The sequence below is a fragment of the Eremomyces bilateralis genome, assembly GCF_010015585.1.
Source record: "Eremomyces bilateralis CBS 781.70 unplaced genomic scaffold P152scaffold_30, whole genome shotgun sequence".
Classification (NCBI taxonomy): domain Eukaryota; kingdom Fungi; phylum Ascomycota; class Dothideomycetes; order Eremomycetales; family Eremomycetaceae; genus Eremomyces; species Eremomyces bilateralis.
The window spans coordinates 174,521-192,407 of record NW_022985096.1 but is presented as its reverse complement, the minus strand read 5'-3'; the positions used below and the strand labels follow the sequence as shown (position 1 = coordinate 192,407).

The 17,887-nt window shown below is 53.3% G+C and overlaps 4 protein-coding genes across 4 annotated transcripts; all 4 read right to left on the bottom strand.

Moving 5' to 3' along the window:
• Positions 1 to 2,570: 2,570 nt before the first annotated feature.
• Positions 2,571 to 4,220, bottom strand: P152DRAFT_462113 (maintenance of ploidy protein MOB2). The gene is made up of 5 exons (XM_033680273.1): positions 4,093 to 4,220; positions 3,940 to 4,025; positions 3,386 to 3,573; positions 3,244 to 3,337; positions 2,571 to 3,183 (listed from the first exon to the last, which is right to left on the bottom strand). Coding segments are annotated over exons 2-5 (660 nt in total). The 5' UTR covers positions 3,942 to 4,025; positions 4,093 to 4,220; the 3' UTR covers positions 2,571 to 2,807.
• Positions 4,221 to 4,447: 227 nt separating this feature from the next.
• P152DRAFT_206804 (phosphoglycerate mutase-like protein) lies at positions 4,448 to 6,095 on the bottom strand. The gene is made up of 4 exons (XM_033674378.1): positions 5,762 to 6,095; positions 4,909 to 5,715; positions 4,763 to 4,832; positions 4,448 to 4,579 (listed from the first exon to the last, which is right to left on the bottom strand). The coding sequence occupies exons 1-3, from the start codon at positions 5,815 to 5,817 to the stop codon at positions 4,775 to 4,777; spliced, it is 921 nt and encodes a 306-aa protein (XP_033530513.1). The 5' UTR covers positions 5,818 to 6,095; the 3' UTR covers positions 4,448 to 4,579; positions 4,763 to 4,774.
• Positions 6,096 to 6,273: 178 nt separating this feature from the next.
• On the bottom strand, positions 6,274 to 7,896 carry P152DRAFT_497036 (WSC-domain-containing protein; the record flags this gene model as incomplete). The annotated part of the gene is made up of 3 exons (XM_033682263.1): positions 6,274 to 6,895; positions 6,944 to 7,550; positions 7,602 to 7,896. The coding sequence occupies 3 exons, from the start codon at positions 7,894 to 7,896 to the stop codon at positions 6,274 to 6,276; spliced, it is 1,524 nt and encodes a 507-aa protein (XP_033530512.1).
• A 2,082-nt stretch (positions 7,897 to 9,978) lies between these two features.
• Positions 9,979 to 16,696, bottom strand: P152DRAFT_206786 (uncharacterized protein). The gene is made up of 2 exons (XM_033674377.1): positions 10,994 to 16,696; positions 9,979 to 10,941 (listed from the first exon to the last, which is right to left on the bottom strand). Exons 1-2 carry the CDS (start codon positions 16,515 to 16,517, stop codon positions 10,154 to 10,156), a joined length of 6,312 nt encoding a protein of 2,103 aa, XP_033530511.1. The 5' UTR covers positions 16,518 to 16,696; the 3' UTR covers positions 9,979 to 10,153.
• Between the last annotated feature and the right edge of the window lie 1,191 nt (positions 16,697 to 17,887).

Here is a 17,887-nt window from a genome sequence, read left to right as displayed (position 1 = left end):
ATTCTTGCTGAATAGGAACCTTTCTTCAACATATATGTTACCTACGTCATCGCACGATGTCAAGCTTCCATGTCTAACACCACCTTCACGACAACCATTACAGCCAGCTGCATAGTTGCCTGCTGAGTGCTGACCATTGCACGGCATAGCCAACTTGACGATGCGGAGAAACCACCGAAGGAATTCGGGCCCTGTCGAATCAATGCGGTCGGGTATGTCGGATCTCCAGATAAGGCAGATATCGAGGCCTTCACATGATTTATTGCAGGTCGACGGCAAGGAACATTTTGATGAAGGGACTCAAGGGATGAAGGGAGCATCTCAAGATACTACTCTGGTGGTCATTATGTTGTGTGTCGCTCGAGCTCAGTTGACCAGATGTCATCCCAAAATATCAACAAGCGACTATATTGAGATTTCAGCTTACATTTGGATTGTGAAGCCTTCGAGCTTCTCGCTATCGCTCACATCGCTTTTCCAGCCAAGATGCTCAACTTTCAGACAAACCACGATCGGCCTCCCGCATCCCTAAACGGCTAGACTCGTCTTGGTAATCAACTAAGGCACTAACCCAGCCAAGCGAGCACTACCCGCTATCTCGCCCCGGTCCCAGCGCCGCCGACGTCACACTATCGGCTCTGATCATCACCCATTTCGAGATCCTGGACTGGCGAGGGCTCCAGTTATTATCAGAATTCGACTCCTCAGATGACCTCTGGGGTGTGGGGTAGTTACTCGCAGACCGCAGGGCGGAGGACGCTACTACCTATGTAAGTTGCGGATGCAACGTGCAAAGGGTCAAGATCGTCTAATGCACTCTCACAAAAGTGAGTCGGACAGTCGGTTCGTTGCGGACTTCCGGTGTTGTTGCTTGACTCGGTAAGCATTGATACGGCGGCTGGGAGTTGGTGCTTGTGTGCGAGATGGATGGACGGGAATTTGGATGGTGGCTGGGTTGGGGAGATTTAGATGCTCATCTGGGAGAGCGTAACGCCCCAGTGGTCGAAAGACCGACGGTATGTATCCTTGGGGAATGGTTTGACGGTATCACGGTCCCGGTAGGGCATTGTATATCAAGTTGATGTAAACTAACATGGAATCGCTCCTCCAGGGACCCTACATTGGACTTTATTAAACTCCGTCGTGCCCAGGATTGCCATGAGTCTGTCGAGTTCGTTGCTACCAAGGCGCAATGACACATAGTATGTGAAGGATGAACGAGAGCGTCGAGGATGCCCAAAACGCCAAACCAACTCTCCGCGCTTTCCCTCCTCCTTGAAGAATGTACCAGCTTCGCTTTATGGCCGTTGCGGATGGGATAACATGTAAACTGCGTCTAATACCATAAGCTAGGTACCTATTCGTCCATTCGAAACCCTCAACCTTCGCCGCCTCACTTGTCTAGCCACCAGGCTGAACTACATACTCACACGGCCACATTCACCTTTAGGTTACTGTTACTGGAGTACGCAGGCTGCCTATCCGAATTCCACAACATTTCCCTCACTCTTTAGAGCTTTCAACTTGTCTAGACTCCAGCGTCGCCGGCATATCAGCCACAACCGCATCATGCCTTCGCTTTCCTTGCCATTCTACGCCGATGCCGCAACTTTTCCCGCCCGACTTCCAAGCATCGAAGAAATCCTGGCCTCTCAAGAGGTGTTTCTTGACTACGAAACTCGCAAAGTCGTCGGCGTCGGTCCGCATTTCATCGCCATATTCGGCCCGGCAAGTTGAGACCGCCGAGGGAGGGGTTCTCGTCTTTCACTACCGATCCACTTCGGTTCGCGCTCCAAAGCTTTACGCGCTCTTTCAAGCGCCTTCTAAGCCGTCTCCCATCGCCTGGAGGGTACTGTAATCCCATGAGCGGCCCGTTGCTTGACTTGTTCGGGACAGATAACAAATCCGCTTCGATCGCCGGCCCGTTCCAAACAGAACAGGAGTTAGACGACGCGTTGGCCCACAAGGCTACGTACAACAGTTTACCCAAGACAAAGGTTGCTTACTATAAACGACACTTTCCTCGAGTCCTACAAGGCAACCCTCCACGTTCACACACGGCGACTTTTAACGGAAGAACGTGATAGTCCGCCTGCTACCGGGTCTGAACTATAGCAATGAAGTGTCTCCTGAATACGACGTGGTGTTGGTCGATTGGGAGTTTGCCGGTTGGTATCCTAGCTACTAGGAATATTCGCGAGCGATATATGGTTGCGGGAGATTGGATGACGATTGGGCCTTTTGGGTAGACCAGATGTTGGACCCTTTCTTGAACGAAGCAGGGTGGATGGGTGTGTTAATTCGCCAGCTATGGTCCTAGGGGAAGCCCAGGATATGAGGACATGAAGTGTTCAGACTAGCTCTCTTGTAGCAGCAAAGTCTAGCTAGACAGAAACTACTATGGTAGCGTAAAAGTTGCCCACTCCAAATGCTACATCACCAGCATTCGCAAGATCGTCGTCTAGTGCTACATTATACATATAACATACGGCATACCAGCTACAGTGATGTTATACCCTAGCTAGATTATAAATCTTGACGATTAAGCCAGGGCACAAGAAGTACATTTAGAGCTCAAGTGGGGATTTTCGACAAATGGTTATCTCTGCTCAAGGGTGATTCAAGTGTTACAATACAGACGCCAGTCCTCTCGTCGTTATCGTGTCGCAATGTTGGACCAGACGAAATATGCTCGCCTGCCAGTCGTACCCAGTATGCCGCAATCAAAACAAATATACGATGCCTGATAGTCATCGCTTACACTCCCAAACTTCGTCATAACGCCATAGTCATACAATCTAGGAGTCTCAATCGCTGTTTAGGATCCCTTCCACCAAATCACCTAGAGGGCCCCAGAAGTCCTTCCCGGTCACCAGGTCATGCTCATTGATGAACAGTACGTAGTGCTTGAAGCTCGTATTGAGATGCGGCTCCAGCCCAAGGGCGATGACCACCGGGTAATGGTGGCAGTAGATGTGGGCATATACTCGGTAGAGCCGCTTGACCATGTTGCGGAGCTGCGGACCGAACTGTTTCGGGAAAGGAACGCCGATTCGGGAGGGGAACATCTGCTCGTTGTCGATGTTACTTTGGCACCATGCCATCAGGTGTTCGATGTATTGAGGGGCGGGCATCTTGGTTGGTCGCTTGAAGCTCTCGCTGTCCTGCCACAGGTATTCGAATCTGTTAAGGGACACAGTCAGCCACGAAAAACACTTGTCGAGGGCCTTTGAGGAAACGTACTCATCCGTCGCTTTCATCTCCGGGCAGCTCTGCGGGGAACAGAACTCCGTTATAGATCCGTAGAGCAGGTTGATCTGATTGTAGAAGTCGACCACTTTCATCATCAGCCGTTGTTTTCGTATATACTGTTGCTTTGCCATACCGTTGACCGCCAACCACTCATCGCGGTCTTCGCCTTCCGGCAACTTGACCGCCTTCTTCAAGCTCCCGCTCCCCAGCGTCGCGTCGGCAAATTGCTTCAACTGCCATCCCTGTGTTCCGCTCCTCGCTTTCTGCGGTCGAAACGTCTTCGTCCGCGCCGCGGCCGTGGTGGCGTTCATGTTGGCGTGCCTTGAATCCATATGTGAGCTCTCACTGTCCATCTCGGCGGTATCACATGCTGCATCTGGGTTCTCCGTGCTCGATTCGGGCTGGCGGTAGTGGCGGAGCAGCGCCCCCAGGAAGCTCTTTTGAAGCGGGCTGGAGTACGCTGATGTCGGTGCATTAGGAGAGGTAGGCAGCGGCGTCTCTGCAGGTTTGTTGACTGGCGAGTGCGGTAGACCCATGATGGTTTCCCGCAGTGCAGTGCTTGCATGAAATGCGTGGAGATTCACACAGGACGACGATTCCACCAGGCTTGGAGTTGGAGAAGCCACGCGAGCAGGTGAGGGGGTCGGGCGATGGGGGGAAGATGAAAGAGAGGAGCATGTTACGAACATTATGGAGAGTGTGTAAAGTGCACCATACAGTTTTGGAACACCAAAAACCAGGCGCTTATCACCAAAACCTGTGGGAGACGGGATCTGGCATTCTTCAGGTCAGTCACTTCGACGATGTCTTGTGCGTTTGTTGTGGAATGGGGGCACAAACAATCAATTCGGTGGTCCACGCACTTTGGGCAATGGCAGGTGAACGGTGGAAACGAATGACAGTGCTTGAAAGCCTCGTACGGCAGTTCACAAATCAATTATCCGGTGCAGCTTTAATCTAAGTCCTGGCCTTGCAGCAATATGTTCGAGTCGTGCTTGAATGTCGTTGCTATCCAAACATTGCCAAGACTGGCATGTGGCTCGTCCGCAGCTGCTGCGGGAATGGGCGAATGGCCGAATGGCAAGGCCCCAAGGCCATAAGGCGAAAAATCGAGGCTTCAGCCGTGCACTTTACAATCTCTTCAGCTGTTCAGCAATATTACATATGGTGAGATAATTCCTACTGGACGCCATGAGCATGTGATCAAAAATATGGTATTCAATTAATTCATAGTTCTAGTAGCTCCCGTTCATCTGAATTGCAGAAGCAATTACTCATCCCATCACCATGTCTCAACACTACCACGATGCCAATGCGATTCCTAGATCTTTTGAGGGTCGTCAGCATGGGTCGACAGAGTTGAGGAGAAAACGGTGTTGCAGGTAATTTCTCTCAGAGAACAAAATTGGGTGTGTCCGCATTTCAAATAATCGGAACAGGTCTGTAAGGTTTTTTGCTTCATCATAGGAATTGTGGGGTGGCGCGACAGCAGAAGGAAGATGGAACTCACCAATTGGTATCGTCAATGCCTCCAACGAGAGGACCAAGCTACAACAAGCGGTTCAACAAGGAAGCCGAAGCTGAAGCTAGTCAGAGACATTGTCGTTCTTCTGCGGTTGGAAGAAGCTGTCGAGAGTCTTCTGATTTTTATCATACCGAGAACTGCCGACTCCGCCTCGAGTTCGCTTGAGTCCGGTCAAATGATCTCGCCCATTGACGACTCTGATCGTAGTAGTCCAGCCATCAAGGGTTAATACAACCGACTCGGATTTCTCCTTGTCCTGTTGCATAACCACAGTCGTCTCGGCTACAACCTCGGTGTCTGTATCGGGTGCAGGTTCTTTCAGACCACGCAGGACCGTTTCCGGGCCCCGGAAGAGATCAAGCTCTAGATACCCAGTGTTCGACCAATTTCCAAGTCCTTCCAGACTTGGAGGAGATCGAAGGGAGCTGAGGTCTTGATGGAACGCGACAGATTTCGTTGGCAAAAACCGAGCCAGGAGTCTCCCCCACATGACCGATAATGTTATACCATGCGAGACCACAGCGATGGATTGATTTTCCAGCCGTTCGGTTCCATGAACGGCCGAGATCAAGTGGTCCGCCAGGAACTCATCCACCCGCCTTTCCATGCTATCGATCGACTCCATGGGCACATGGTACGCGGCATTCGCGTCGACCTCATGAGCGAGCGGGATACCCGGAGCTTTTGCGCGAGGTAGAAACGTCGCCCCTTCAAACGAACCGAAGTCCTGCTCGCGGATCAAGGCGACCTTGGTATGTGGAACAACATCATCCTGCTCTGCATGCGGCTTGAGAACCTGCTCGGCCGTCTTGACTGCGCGCTGCAAGTCCGAGGAAAATACACGGCTGAACTTCACACCCTGACTGTGGAGGTGCTGGCCGAGTCTGGTTGCCTGTTGGAAGCCATGGTTCGTGAGAGGCGAGTCTCGTGAACCTGCACTAGGGAAGTCAGCGATGATCAAAAGGATCAGCAGGAGATACTTACTACAGTTGTGCTACATTATCAACTGTTTCTCCGTGGCGTATTAGATACAGCCGCATTGTTCGACAACTTTTGGGTGATGCAGAAACTTTTGGAGGCTGCACTTTGAATTTAAAGGCCGCGGAAAATTTGGCGATGCTTAGCGTGCACGTGATGTTTGAAGGCCTCAGGCAGCAAGGCTATTCTGAGGACCGAAGCCAGGGGTGAGAGTCAAAAAGCAGCGAGGACGCCTGAGAATATTACAATTATTTGGATCTTCTTAAATGATCCGAATTGAGGAAAGAGACATTGTACTAGACGTCTCGGAGCGTAAGATCCGGATTTCGATATGGATTGTAATCTACTGGTAGGTAACTGTACTTATACGAGCCGTTTCACCAGCCATCAAAAGTCCAAGTCTAAGTTTGAGTCATCGGTCACCGACGACCAAGCGGAACTGCGGAAGCAAAGGCAGTGCTGCAGGCAGAAGTAAGAGAATCGAAGCGAAGCCATCCCCCATCAATCCATTGGCTCCTTCATGCAACCCACTCAACCTTTCTCGTCTCCTTCACCACCTTCTGATAAACTCCCAACGCACCAGTTCCACCACAAATCTGATTTCTGCTTCCCTTGCACTGCGAATCACAGACAGCCCGGCACGTCCGCTTCACGGGCACCTTCGGTCCGCACCAGTATTCGGAGCTCCACTTCACGCCGGCAACGCCGAAGCCGTCTGCGGTACAGATCGCCAGGCACTTCTCAACGGTCATGCCAGCGCTGCCACGCATCGTTGCACTGAGAATGCGCGAGTTGGAGCTATCTGGGAAGCAGCCTAAATATCTCCAACCGGCAGATGACATGTCTGTGTATTTCCCGGAATCACCGGGCGGAGACGCTGGGCCGGGTAGACCCCCTGAAGGTAGTGAGATGTTCGGCTTTGAAGACGGCACATCTTGAACAGAGTGGCTCGTGGTCGGACCGCTTGGAACCGGGACAAGTGTGGATGGGAGTTGCGAAGGAGCCGGAGTCGGGACATTCGCCGGAGGTAGGCTTGGAGGCACAGATGTGCCTGGTTTAGCGGGAGTCGGAGCAGCAATGGGGCCTCCAGAGCCTGGCTTGCATCCATTCGCAGGCTGTTGAAGTACACCAGCGGCGTTGCTGATCGGATTACACCCCGGAAGGCTATCCATGACACCAAGTGCTTACACCTGTACTACTTGTTGTAATTTGCATTTCTGCGTGTCGCCTTGCTCGTAGAAGGTGAAGGTCTGCTCTGGGCAATTCGGTGTGCCGTCGACGCAGTTGTTGACAGCTTTCTCCAAAGTCTCTGGGCTCCAGCCGTTGAGAAAATCGCCGTGAAAACCATGGCCGGTGGTGTCACCATTGGAGAATACAAATGGCTGAGTCTTGCCATCTTCAGTCCACAGGTCTGAGAACAGGTCACTGCTATAGTACACCTCATAGAAGAGGGTTATGAGGTGTTTTGGATGAGATTTCGGGCATCGTCCACCATCAAAGTATCCGTCGACTGGATACACCACATGAGACTTGTGGTCAGTGGAGTCCGAATTAATGCCATCCCAGCATGACGGAAAAACAACTTGAGTACGGACACCTCCATTGCACTTCGTCAATGGAAGATTGGTTATTTCTTGATTGGTACCGATGCACCGGTGGCGCACTGCGAGGCTTGCAAAGTCGTTTCCTGGCGTGCGTTTGTTCATGTCTCCCGCTAGCATTCGGAAGCCAGGCGGAAATGGAATGAGAGGGTCGTTATCAGGCCCAGGTCGATGAAGATAGTAGATGGCCATCCCTCCCATGTTCCCCTAGTCGTTGTCTCCGATGATCTTAACGGAGATCAAACTACTGTTTTGAGCTCGGAAGAACAACTTCGGTGTCCAGTAGTTGGACAAGTCTTCTTTGATATTGCAATTGCTGCAGCTGGATGCGCGCGCCTGATCGAATGTCATGGAGCCGGCAAATCCATTTCCACCGCAGATGGCGTGGAGATGTCCGGAAGTGCTTCCTGGATTGACAACGTGGTCTAGCATGTCGTCGACAAGACGACTGTAACATTGGACGACAAAAGTCGCATAAGTAGAAGTAAAAAGGCCAGCTATCAAGCCCAGCCTGAGAATAAGATTGCCAGTAGAAGCCATTTTGTCCGCAAGGAATATATCGAATCAAAAGAAAAGGAGTGACTGATAGCGTGCACCAAAGGCAGCGTATAATGGATGAACTGGTCACAGACCGTAAAGAGTGACTTCTAGCAGAGGGCGAGAGAGTGTAACTGACTTCTGCGAGAATCGACAAAGAAAGACATCCTGCTCACCATGTGGAATGAATGCCGATATAAAAAAAATCTCTCCCACTCCTTGGCCGCCCTACACGCCACACCCAGCCCGTCTGCTTGTCACTCTTCTACTACCTCCAAGCGACGTGCTCCCTGCGTCGAAACATGCAGGCGAGCGTTCCTGCAGGAATGAGCGGATTTTAGCGCCACGAGGGAGACGACATGTAGGTTTTCTAGGTTAGGAGTCGTGGGCGCCACGCCGGGTGAAGCTGGAATCCAGAATCTATGTGGATAGGAACGCGGAAGTGGGAGAGAAGGGAGAGGCGTTCTCGGCGAGCGATGTTGTTTGACGATTAACCTTGAAAGCCCAGGAAAACAGGAATTTTTGGGAACCATAACTGATTGGACAACAAAGTGGTGTCCGTTTCATGTTCGTTCTTTTTATCCCAACTCGCATCAATTGATCAACTAGACTGTGATACTGATAAGAATTCTTGTCCCTTGCAGCATGCCTAGGCTTTCCACTGCATTGCTGATAGCTCTCAGTACCACATCTCCTGCATCTTAAACTTTGCGGTGATTATTTGATGTTGTTCAATTGGGCCTATGTACAACAAAAAGGTCAAGGCACAGTATGCACAGGAGAAGTAGGGACTCGCAAGGAACGCTTTTATTTACGCATGGTTGATGATTAATTATGTTTTGAAAAGACTGTTACTTTGTATTACTGATAGTATTGCTAAAGGAAATTGTGTATATGTACAAGATTTTGGAAGAAATCAAGTCTGTTGTCCTCATTGTGCATGTGGTATCTGATAATCAGGCTCCTCTCTCTGACAATCAGTAATGAATGAAGGGGGCCAATTAAGTGGTCAATCCAGTCTTGTTTTATACAATGCCAATCGCTTCGGGCCTGAATGCTGCATTGAGACATGCACTGGAGCCTGGGTCCGATGTTGAAGAAGAGGCCGACATGTAGAGATTTCAAATTAAGGTATGATGGCTTGTCGCCACTCTTCAATCGTACGGCTGCAGCATAATTTCATGTTGCAGATCCCTTCCGATCCGGATCAATGTCATACCAACGTTTGTATTTCTATTAAATACTGTTTTCGCTATGTACACACTGCACCTAGTCAAAATTTGTAGACTGCAATCTGGGAAAGATGATATGAGACAAGAGCGTGGAACGGGGTTTTATGATGCTGGGGACACCATATACCATTTAAAGGAGTCACTCCTGAATCGAGCCGGTCTCAATTAGTAGATGGCCCTGCAGCTCAGGTGAATTCAGACTGGGTGATGGGTCTCCAATCCAGGAACGAGTCGCTTCCATCGTAATCACCGAAGCAATCAAGGACTGAGAATGCCACCACGTCGTCCACTGAGAGCTGGTGTCCGTGTATATTTGGACGATTGGCATCGAAATTTCTACTGACGAAGGCCTGTAAACATTATCAGCAGTTGAGGGGTCGGTCCTTAGCTCTTTCCAAGGCTCCCTTTTGGTCTCTTGAACTGTCAACGACTTCGCTCCATTCGGGGGTTTTCTTAGCTACAGATTTGCTGGGTGTGATTAATGATTTTAAGAGGGCACAAAGAATAACTACTGACAGCATGTACCCCCCCAAGGTCAGCGCTTCTAAAGAAGAGCAATCTGTAGCGGGAGGCCTTGTTGATATTTATTTGACCACTCTTGAGACGATCTTGTTACAGGTTGCTCGCAGACGGTTCGCAGTGTTCAACTCACCATTAGAAAGGTATTGTTCATCTTAAAATCAATAATTATGATGATAATCTAAATGGAGATACCCGGACTTTTTTTCTTTCAATAAAGCGTACAAGCTGAAAAGCTACAGCCCAAGCAGTAGTCCGAACCACAACCGCCAGCTCAGGGGTATTTCGACAGTGTTCGCCATCCAACCATCGAGCCGCCAAATTCGCCCACGGGAAAATCTTCCATACGACGATCCCTGACATAGGAAAGGAAATTTAAGCGGTAACACATCTGGGAAATAAAAGAAAAGGGGCTCGCTCACGGGACGAACCCTGCCGGGATCCAGATCCCAAGACGAGAGCAACGTTCGGAAGAACCAGAAATGAAAACCAAAAGGAACGACATTGTCTCACTCCTCCATTACATCGTCATATCTCCCCTTCACACTCGCCTGACTTGCCTTCCGCCCAATGTTCAAGAGACTAAATCTCTTCTTCACGGTCCCCCCTTTTGCACTTACTACCTCTCTTGCAGGTCCTCCCACTCCAACCGCTCCACCATGACTCGACCCACTCCTCCCCGTTTCCGGCCTCTCTACACCCTTTACCGGCCCACCATGTCCCAGGCTCCCCGAACGATCCCCCTCCGTCGCACTACCGCGCGCCTGCTCATCGTGCTTGTTCGAGAACAGAGCTTGTAACCCACTGCTGCCCCGCCCAGATATCGATATTGATTCCTTGCGGCGGACAGTAGCTGGGGCAGATGCAGGGACATGTTGCGGGAGTGCCGAAATGTTGCGATCCACGCCATCACGGCTCGGACGCTTCTGCGAGATGCTGCGTTTCATGGGACTATAGGCGTGGTTCGTGCCGTTGACTTCGGTGGCGGACCCCAGGGGCAGGTTGGAAGTGTTCTTGGCGTTCGAGCGGTTGATAGGGTCGAGGATACTGGTGCGCTTGAGGAAGGTGAGGGAAAGACGGTTCATTTTGTCGGCTCGCTTCTCTTTCTCTAGGATGGTGGAGGCCAGGTCGGGGAGGTCGGGAGCAGTTGAGGTCGTGCCATTACGGGTGCGCAAGGTGGCGGGCGGCGTGCCGTGTTGCCATGAGCTGGATGGTGACCCGAGGGCGGATAGCAGACCGAATGGGTTGGACGCTGGCGCGAGCGCTTCGAGTTCTGGTGCAAAAGTGTGTTCAAAGCCTGAGCCACTGGTGAGTACGATGATTGTGTATCTAAAATGGGGATCACTTACGGCCCGTCAAATCGTCCCTGGTAGCCTGGTAACTCGACCTCGAAAACACGCCTAGCGCCCGCTTGATCGCCAGCACATGTTCAATCAAGCTCATCCTCAACGCATCATGTAACGGATCCTCCTGCTCTTCGTCGGCCTCCTCGTCTTCCAGTCCCATACTATCTCGCGCCCTCGTTGGCAGCAGGTTCCGGTATTTCGCGCATCCATTTTCGGATTTCGGATCCACCATCACCATCAAGAACTCCGTAAACGTCGTCATGTTGCTCTCGTCGCCCTCACCCGCTTTCCGCTCCATGCTCGCGAGCTCGGATGTTTTGCGTGTGATGCGTTCCAAGGCCGCGTGCAGCGGGGGGACCGAAACAGTCTGCGTGGCGATAATCTCGGAGCGGCGGAGGATGGTCGGGAAGGTCTCGGCGGTTTCGAAGGTGGTTTTATCGAGATTCTCAACGTTGGCTTGGCGACGCGTGGGGGTGGTGAAGGTATGTGGTCGCGCGGCGAGGAGATAGTCACGTACCGGCTGAGCAACTTTGGTGCGGTGGTAGATCGGATGCGTGATGTCTTTCTGGACGGCGACGGGGGAGATGACGAGGTATTGACCTTCGAGATCGTCGTCGGTTTCGGATGAGATGATCTGCGCGGAGGGATGCTGCTCTTGCATGCGGTCCGTAAAGGTCGCCGACTTGTCGGAACCGGGGGCTTGGAATATGAACTGCTTGTCGCGGAGGCCCATCGGCCAACCCAGGCCTTTGTACTGGACGCGGAAGTACCGCGGATGCTGTCGCTGGCCTTTCGCGATGCTTTCGTAGATCGTCGCCATCGCTCGTTGTGTCCTGGCCAGTTTATTGAAGTCGAAGACATTGTGTTCGTACTGTTGCGCGAGCTCTACGTAGCTATCGAGCGCGTTCTCCCAGGATTGACCCTCTTCGAAGTGCTTGATCATCTGGAAATACAGCTGCTCTTTCCGCTCAAATAGTGTCTGCGGCGGGAACTCAGGGTCTTCGGATGCATCGATCGTGGTCAGAGGATCCCAATCATACAGATCGGCGTGGAGCCTCAATGCTAACCCTGCCTCTGTCGGGCTTCTAGCATCGAGCTGCAGTTTCGCCAACTGATGCACATATCGGATGTAGATATCCTCCTTCTGCATGTCGCGCAAGAACTCCATCAACTTCAGCGTATCCATGATATGGAATGCTTCTCCGCTCGCCTCGGTACTGTGCACCGCGACGAGAAGATCCAGCAACTCATCCACCACAGCCACCAGGTTCTTCACAGCGACGAACAGCCCATCCTCGGAGTTGCGCGCCAACGGCTCAAACGCATCGATCAATTCGCCAATGAACAGCTTCTGCAAGATGCTCTCCGTGTGCACCTTGTTCTTGAAGATTCGCTCCAGTGCCTCGATCACCTCGCCCTGAATGAGCAAAAGATCCTGGCTCAGCGTCCATTCGCTCACGATCATCGTCTGCAGAACCTCGATCGCCGTGATGCGAAGTCCCTCATGCACGGTGAGACACAGTTCGACGATCGGTGCAACGAGGCCAGGCACGTATTGCACTTGATACCCACCCAGCTTTTCCAGCCCATATTGTTTCCGATCCTCCGCACTGGTCTCCCACCCGATCGCCTCCCATGTTCGACGCAGCAGATCCGCTCCAAGCTCGCGGACGTCCCCGGCGATTTTCCAGACGGCTCGACGTTTCTGCTCCGGGAAAGTTTCGAGCGCCAGGGCATTCGATCCGACGAGCTTGAGCAGGGCGTCGAAGAACGCGCGCCAAAGGTCGGTGTTGAACTGGTCGGCGTCATCGGGGTGGGGAAGGAAGGAGTCGATGAGAATGCTGGCAAGCTTTTCGAGAGTGCGGAGGGTCGATTTGTGGTGATAGATGTGCGTGCTGAGCCAGGAAGTGGGGAAGGCGTCGCCGTTCAGGATCGAGATGTACGTCTGCAGCGCACCGAATAGAAACTCAGCAAGTTCTTGCTTGGGGAGGTCGAGGTGGATGGTCGTCGGCAGGTTCGTGATCGCTGCCAACACCGCGGCGATTTCGCCCAGTGATTCCTCGAATTCTGACGGCTTCTCGGTCGGCCGTGACGGGGACGGATATGTCGTTGGGAAGAGCAATGACAATGACTTTTTCATCGTCCTCGGCGAGGATTGGATGGCTCGGTATGAGTCGACCAACTTCGGGATGTATTCGCACGCTTCCTGTCCAAGCTCGTTGATCTGCGATGCGACCACCGAACAGCAGAGGCGCACTTGATCTTTCCACTGGTCGGTAACCGTGTCGACCTTGCCCCAGTACGGCGCGAGCCATCGGATGGTGCTTGTCAGAAGGGGTCGTCGAACGTCGGGGAGCTTGAAGACGGGGACCTGGCCCAGGTGGATGATGAGGACGAAGAGATATAGCACTAGCTTGCCTTGTACGTCTGCACAGGAGTCGATAAAGCTCGTCGCGATCTTCAGGATCTCCATCGGAACCATGCAGCCAGCGAGCTCGGGAAGCCATGTATGGAAATGTTGGACCACCAGAGTTTTCGTGCCGATCAGAATCGGTGCGGGATTCTTCATCAGACTCTCCAGAGAATTGAAGATGTTCTTGACATCTTTGGTGAACGTTGGCTTCCTGTTCGTTATGCCAATACCGGCTTCCTTCTCTTCCTGTTGCTGTCTCGCATTGACGATGAACTTGAAGATGTGCGAGCCAACCTTGAACGTGGCACGCAATTTCCTCGATGTCTCTGGATCGGTCGGGTTCGCGAGGAGCCGTTGGAAACTCCGTATCAAGCATGCCGTCGCGAACGGGTATTTAAATCGCGTCTCCGCATACCCATCGACCAACGGACCCAACTTAAAGCGCCGATCATGCACGATGCCGAGAACGAACACCAGTGCATTGAACACGAGGTCCTCATACTCTTCCGACTCGGCATATTCCACCAGCAGCTCAAACAACGCATCGAACACCTCGTTCAACAACTTCACGATCTCAATCTCCGGCACAAACACAAACCGCCGAAGCAGCTGCACCAAATGCTCACCACTCTCGTCCCGCCACTTCAACAACCCCAACAACGTCGGATCCTGCGAATACTGCGTACTACATAAGTACGTCCTCAACCGCAACGCGGCCATCGGCCCCACCACCGTCTCATCCTTCTTCTTCGAGCTCCACGGCAACCCGAGATAGGCGCCGCGTCCGGAGATCATGCTCGACGTGTACTCGTCGTAGCTGTACAGCGTCAGATAATGGTCGCCGTCGCGCATGAAGGCCTCGGCGGTCCACAGCGGCATCCAGCACAGCGCGAACGGGAACCCCGGCGCGTCGGCGACGCTCATCACGATGTGGCAGCCAGGCACGTCCTCCGGATCGATGGCGAGGCGGATCGTCAGGTTCCAGGGCTCCCCGCGCTCGACGGCGGTGGTGCGCCAGGCGGTGTGGCCGGCGGAATTGCAGGCGGGGTAGATGCACGATTCGATGCGCTCGCCGGTCGAGCGGCGGACTTCGAGGGTCAGTTGCAGGTTGGCGGAGCCGGAGTGAATGCCAAGGGGCGCGGTGCCGGATTTGGGGTGGGCAAGGAAGCCGTTGCGGGGGAGGTAGGCGGAGGAGAGGGTGATGTAGATGTCGGAGCGGGGTTTTGTGGGGGCGCCGGAGAAGCCGATTTTGCGGGTTTGGGTGACGCGGTGGAGGAGGGTGGGGGTGTTCTTGATGAGGGACTCGGCGTCCGGGTGGGAAAATGCTTGGAGGCAGAGGGAGAGGGACTTGGGGGCGTTGAAGCGTCGGTAGTGGCCGCTCGCACTGGGGAGGATCTCGGGGAGGAGAGGGTCCCAGCCTTCTTCGGCGGGAGGGTCGTCCCAGGGCATGAAGGGCGCCCAGGCTTCCATCTCCACTTCGGCGTCGCCGTTGCGTTTGGCGATTTGGTCGATGCGGATGATGCCGCCGCCAACGGTTCGCTTGACGGTCTTGTTGTCGCGGGAGGAGGTGGCTCGTTGATTGGTGCTCGGGCGAGGCGGGTCCTGAAACCCTCTCGCGGCATCACCACCGGTCGGTGGACGACTGTCTGGCTTCGTCAGGGGTTCCCCGGGCCTGCGGCCTTTCTGGCCCCACATCAGACTTCGCCGTCCTCCTTTGATGGTGCCAGAGGTTTCCACACCATGAGCGCCTCTGCTCGACGTGCTCTCCCTCGGCATGGCATACTCCGCTTGCGATCGGAGGGGCTCGTTTGCGAGGATCTTGAAGGCGAGGTAGAGGTTGTTTCCGCTTCCAGCACCCTCACCGATGTCCGTGGAGGCAAGGTCGACAAAAAGTGTTTTTAGATTCGTATCCGCAACCGCTCCCGATGTATCGCGATGGGAGAAGTCGATAGCGTACATTTCGGAGAGGGGACGCAGCGGCTCACCAGGAGCTTTGGTGCACAGGTGGAGCGCAATTGTCACTGGAGGCATTTCCTGCTTCGTCGAACCGGCAATGTCGACGAAAATGTGGTGCATGGTATGTTCATCGACGTGCGGCACAGGCCGCTCGGACAGGAGACTCATCATCGACTGCAACTTGGTGAGCTCGATCGGCGAATCGTCCGCGGTGAGGATCCTCCCTCCCTGGAAGGGATTGCGGACCACGACCTCCCCACTCAACATTTTGTTCCCATTGACCAAATCCCACACGGCCGACTCTCGGAGGATGGAGAGCTCGTGATCCGTCAATACCTTGTGCAGCAATTGTCGGCGGGACGTGTCGAGTCGTTGCACCAGGTTCGACATCTTGTCAAGGAGGTGGTATCGACGCGCCAAGAGAAGCTCGTGCAGCTTCGTGGAATGCCATTCCCGCAGACACGACGCAATCTCGTCGACCAGCGGCTCCTGCGTCGATGTGGGCGTCTCATCTCCAATTTTCAACATCGGTACCGGCGCCGGTGGTCGAGGGGAACTGAGGTCGCGTGGTCCTACGGATAATGGGGACAGCGGAAACGTGAATGGCGCGGAGAGTTCGGACCGCGTGGTCCTTCGAGATGCGAGGGTCCCTAATGTTAAGTTAGGTTTGGTCTTCTGCGCACCGTTTGGCACGCCGGCATCCGTCTTCGATAGCCTGGCGCTACGATCTCGCGCCGCTTGAGCATTGGGGGTTGGAGTCGAGCTCTCCGTCGGTGTCAACACGCCATTCGGCGTCTTTTCCGCATGGCTGTTCCGAGACTCCAGTCGTCCCGACGAGTCCGGAGGCAGCGGCGCTGCGTCTTCCAACCGACTTCGCATCCGATCCTCTCCCAGCACCTCCCGCACCTCGACGCAGCATCGCGGGAAGATACCCGAGAAGACGCGTGCTTCCAGGGTCTGTCCCTTGACGCTGGTTAAGCCCGCCAGTAGCGACGGAGGCGCGACCAAATATCCTCGATACCACGAGCCATCGGCGCCGCCTTGTTCGATGATATAGAGTTCGTCGCCGATTTCGAGGGGGAGGTCGGCGGCGGAGGTGGGTTGGAACGGGTAGACGCAGATGCCGAAGGCAATTCGAGGGAGTGGTCGCCAGGGCATGTCGCCGTTCTTTAGGTTCAAGGTCCGACACAGCGGTGCATCACGGGGTAAATCCAAAAGATCGATGAGCGGTCGGATGCGCAACGTGGTTTTCACAGCACTGCGGTATATGTACTTGGGGAATCAATGGGTGGAAGTTTCGTCCCCTGACAGAGGCACGTCGCCAACACGCCAACACGGGTAAGAGAAGGACGACAATTGGAGCGCAATATTAGCGAATGGTGGTAGAATATTTCGAAAGGAATGATTTAGGACGAGGGTAAAATAGCGATAGTATTTGCGAGAGAAAGGCGGAAGAAATTGGGATGCGACAGAAAGGAGCGTGAGGCGGAGAGCTTCTTGGGAGAACCGATTCGGGTTAGTCTGGAGATAATCCGATGTATGGATGAAATGGAGAATTGGAGATCAACGTTCCTGTTTTTGCGTTACGAGAAATCTCTTGGAGCATGGATGAGGGCAGTAAGCAGATAGAGCGTCCTCTTGGGATCAGAGCTAGCCGAAATATGGTCATCTATGGTGCATACTGTAATAAATTGTCGAATTGTCGAATTGTCGAACGAACTCTGGAATAGCGCCACAGACCAGCTGGGTCTGACATCCGTATACGGACCGAGCATACCGACACTAAAGCGAGCATCATCATCATCCATCCTCCTCGAGGCCACACACAGAGCTCCCCGCGATCTGTGCAACAGAAGACGTGGATCTGATTCATCAACGAGCTGATGTACGGTGTGCAGGACGTGCCCCCTTACATGGAACCAGTACAGTGTCGAGATGCCGTATTGGTGAATCCAAGGTTGGTGTCAACACCCAAACCCGATCGTTCACGCTTCACAGACACCGACTGTTTCTGATCTTCCACGCGGCCTTCGAACATCCACACTTCTACGGAGTACAGTGTTGGGACTTGGGAGGGCCTGGGGTTGGGACCCGACCTGCCGACCAAGGAGCCCATGCAGACGATGATGATCGCTTATTCGCTTTCTGCTCGATCCACCCGGGTTTTGATAGCACGTCGAAACGCAAATACCTCACAGGGACTCAGGGTCTATGTCTAGGCGGGATGCTTCGGTCCCAAATATGCTGAATAGAGGAGCAATACTACAATCCACGAACGTATGCGATGCCGCGTGTTTGTGTTCGCAAGGACTGCCTCTCTGCCAGTCACAACTCGAATGGGGATCGATCACACGTTGGACATATTTTTGACAGATGCACTCAGCCTATTTCATGTTTCACAATATTTCCAAGCTTGGGGAAAGCAGAAACCGCTAAGGCGATCTGCACACTGATTCGGGGGCTTTGATCCACACCGGAGACACTACTCCATGAGCCTGTACGTAAGTTGCAAAGGTTAGGCGTGCTTG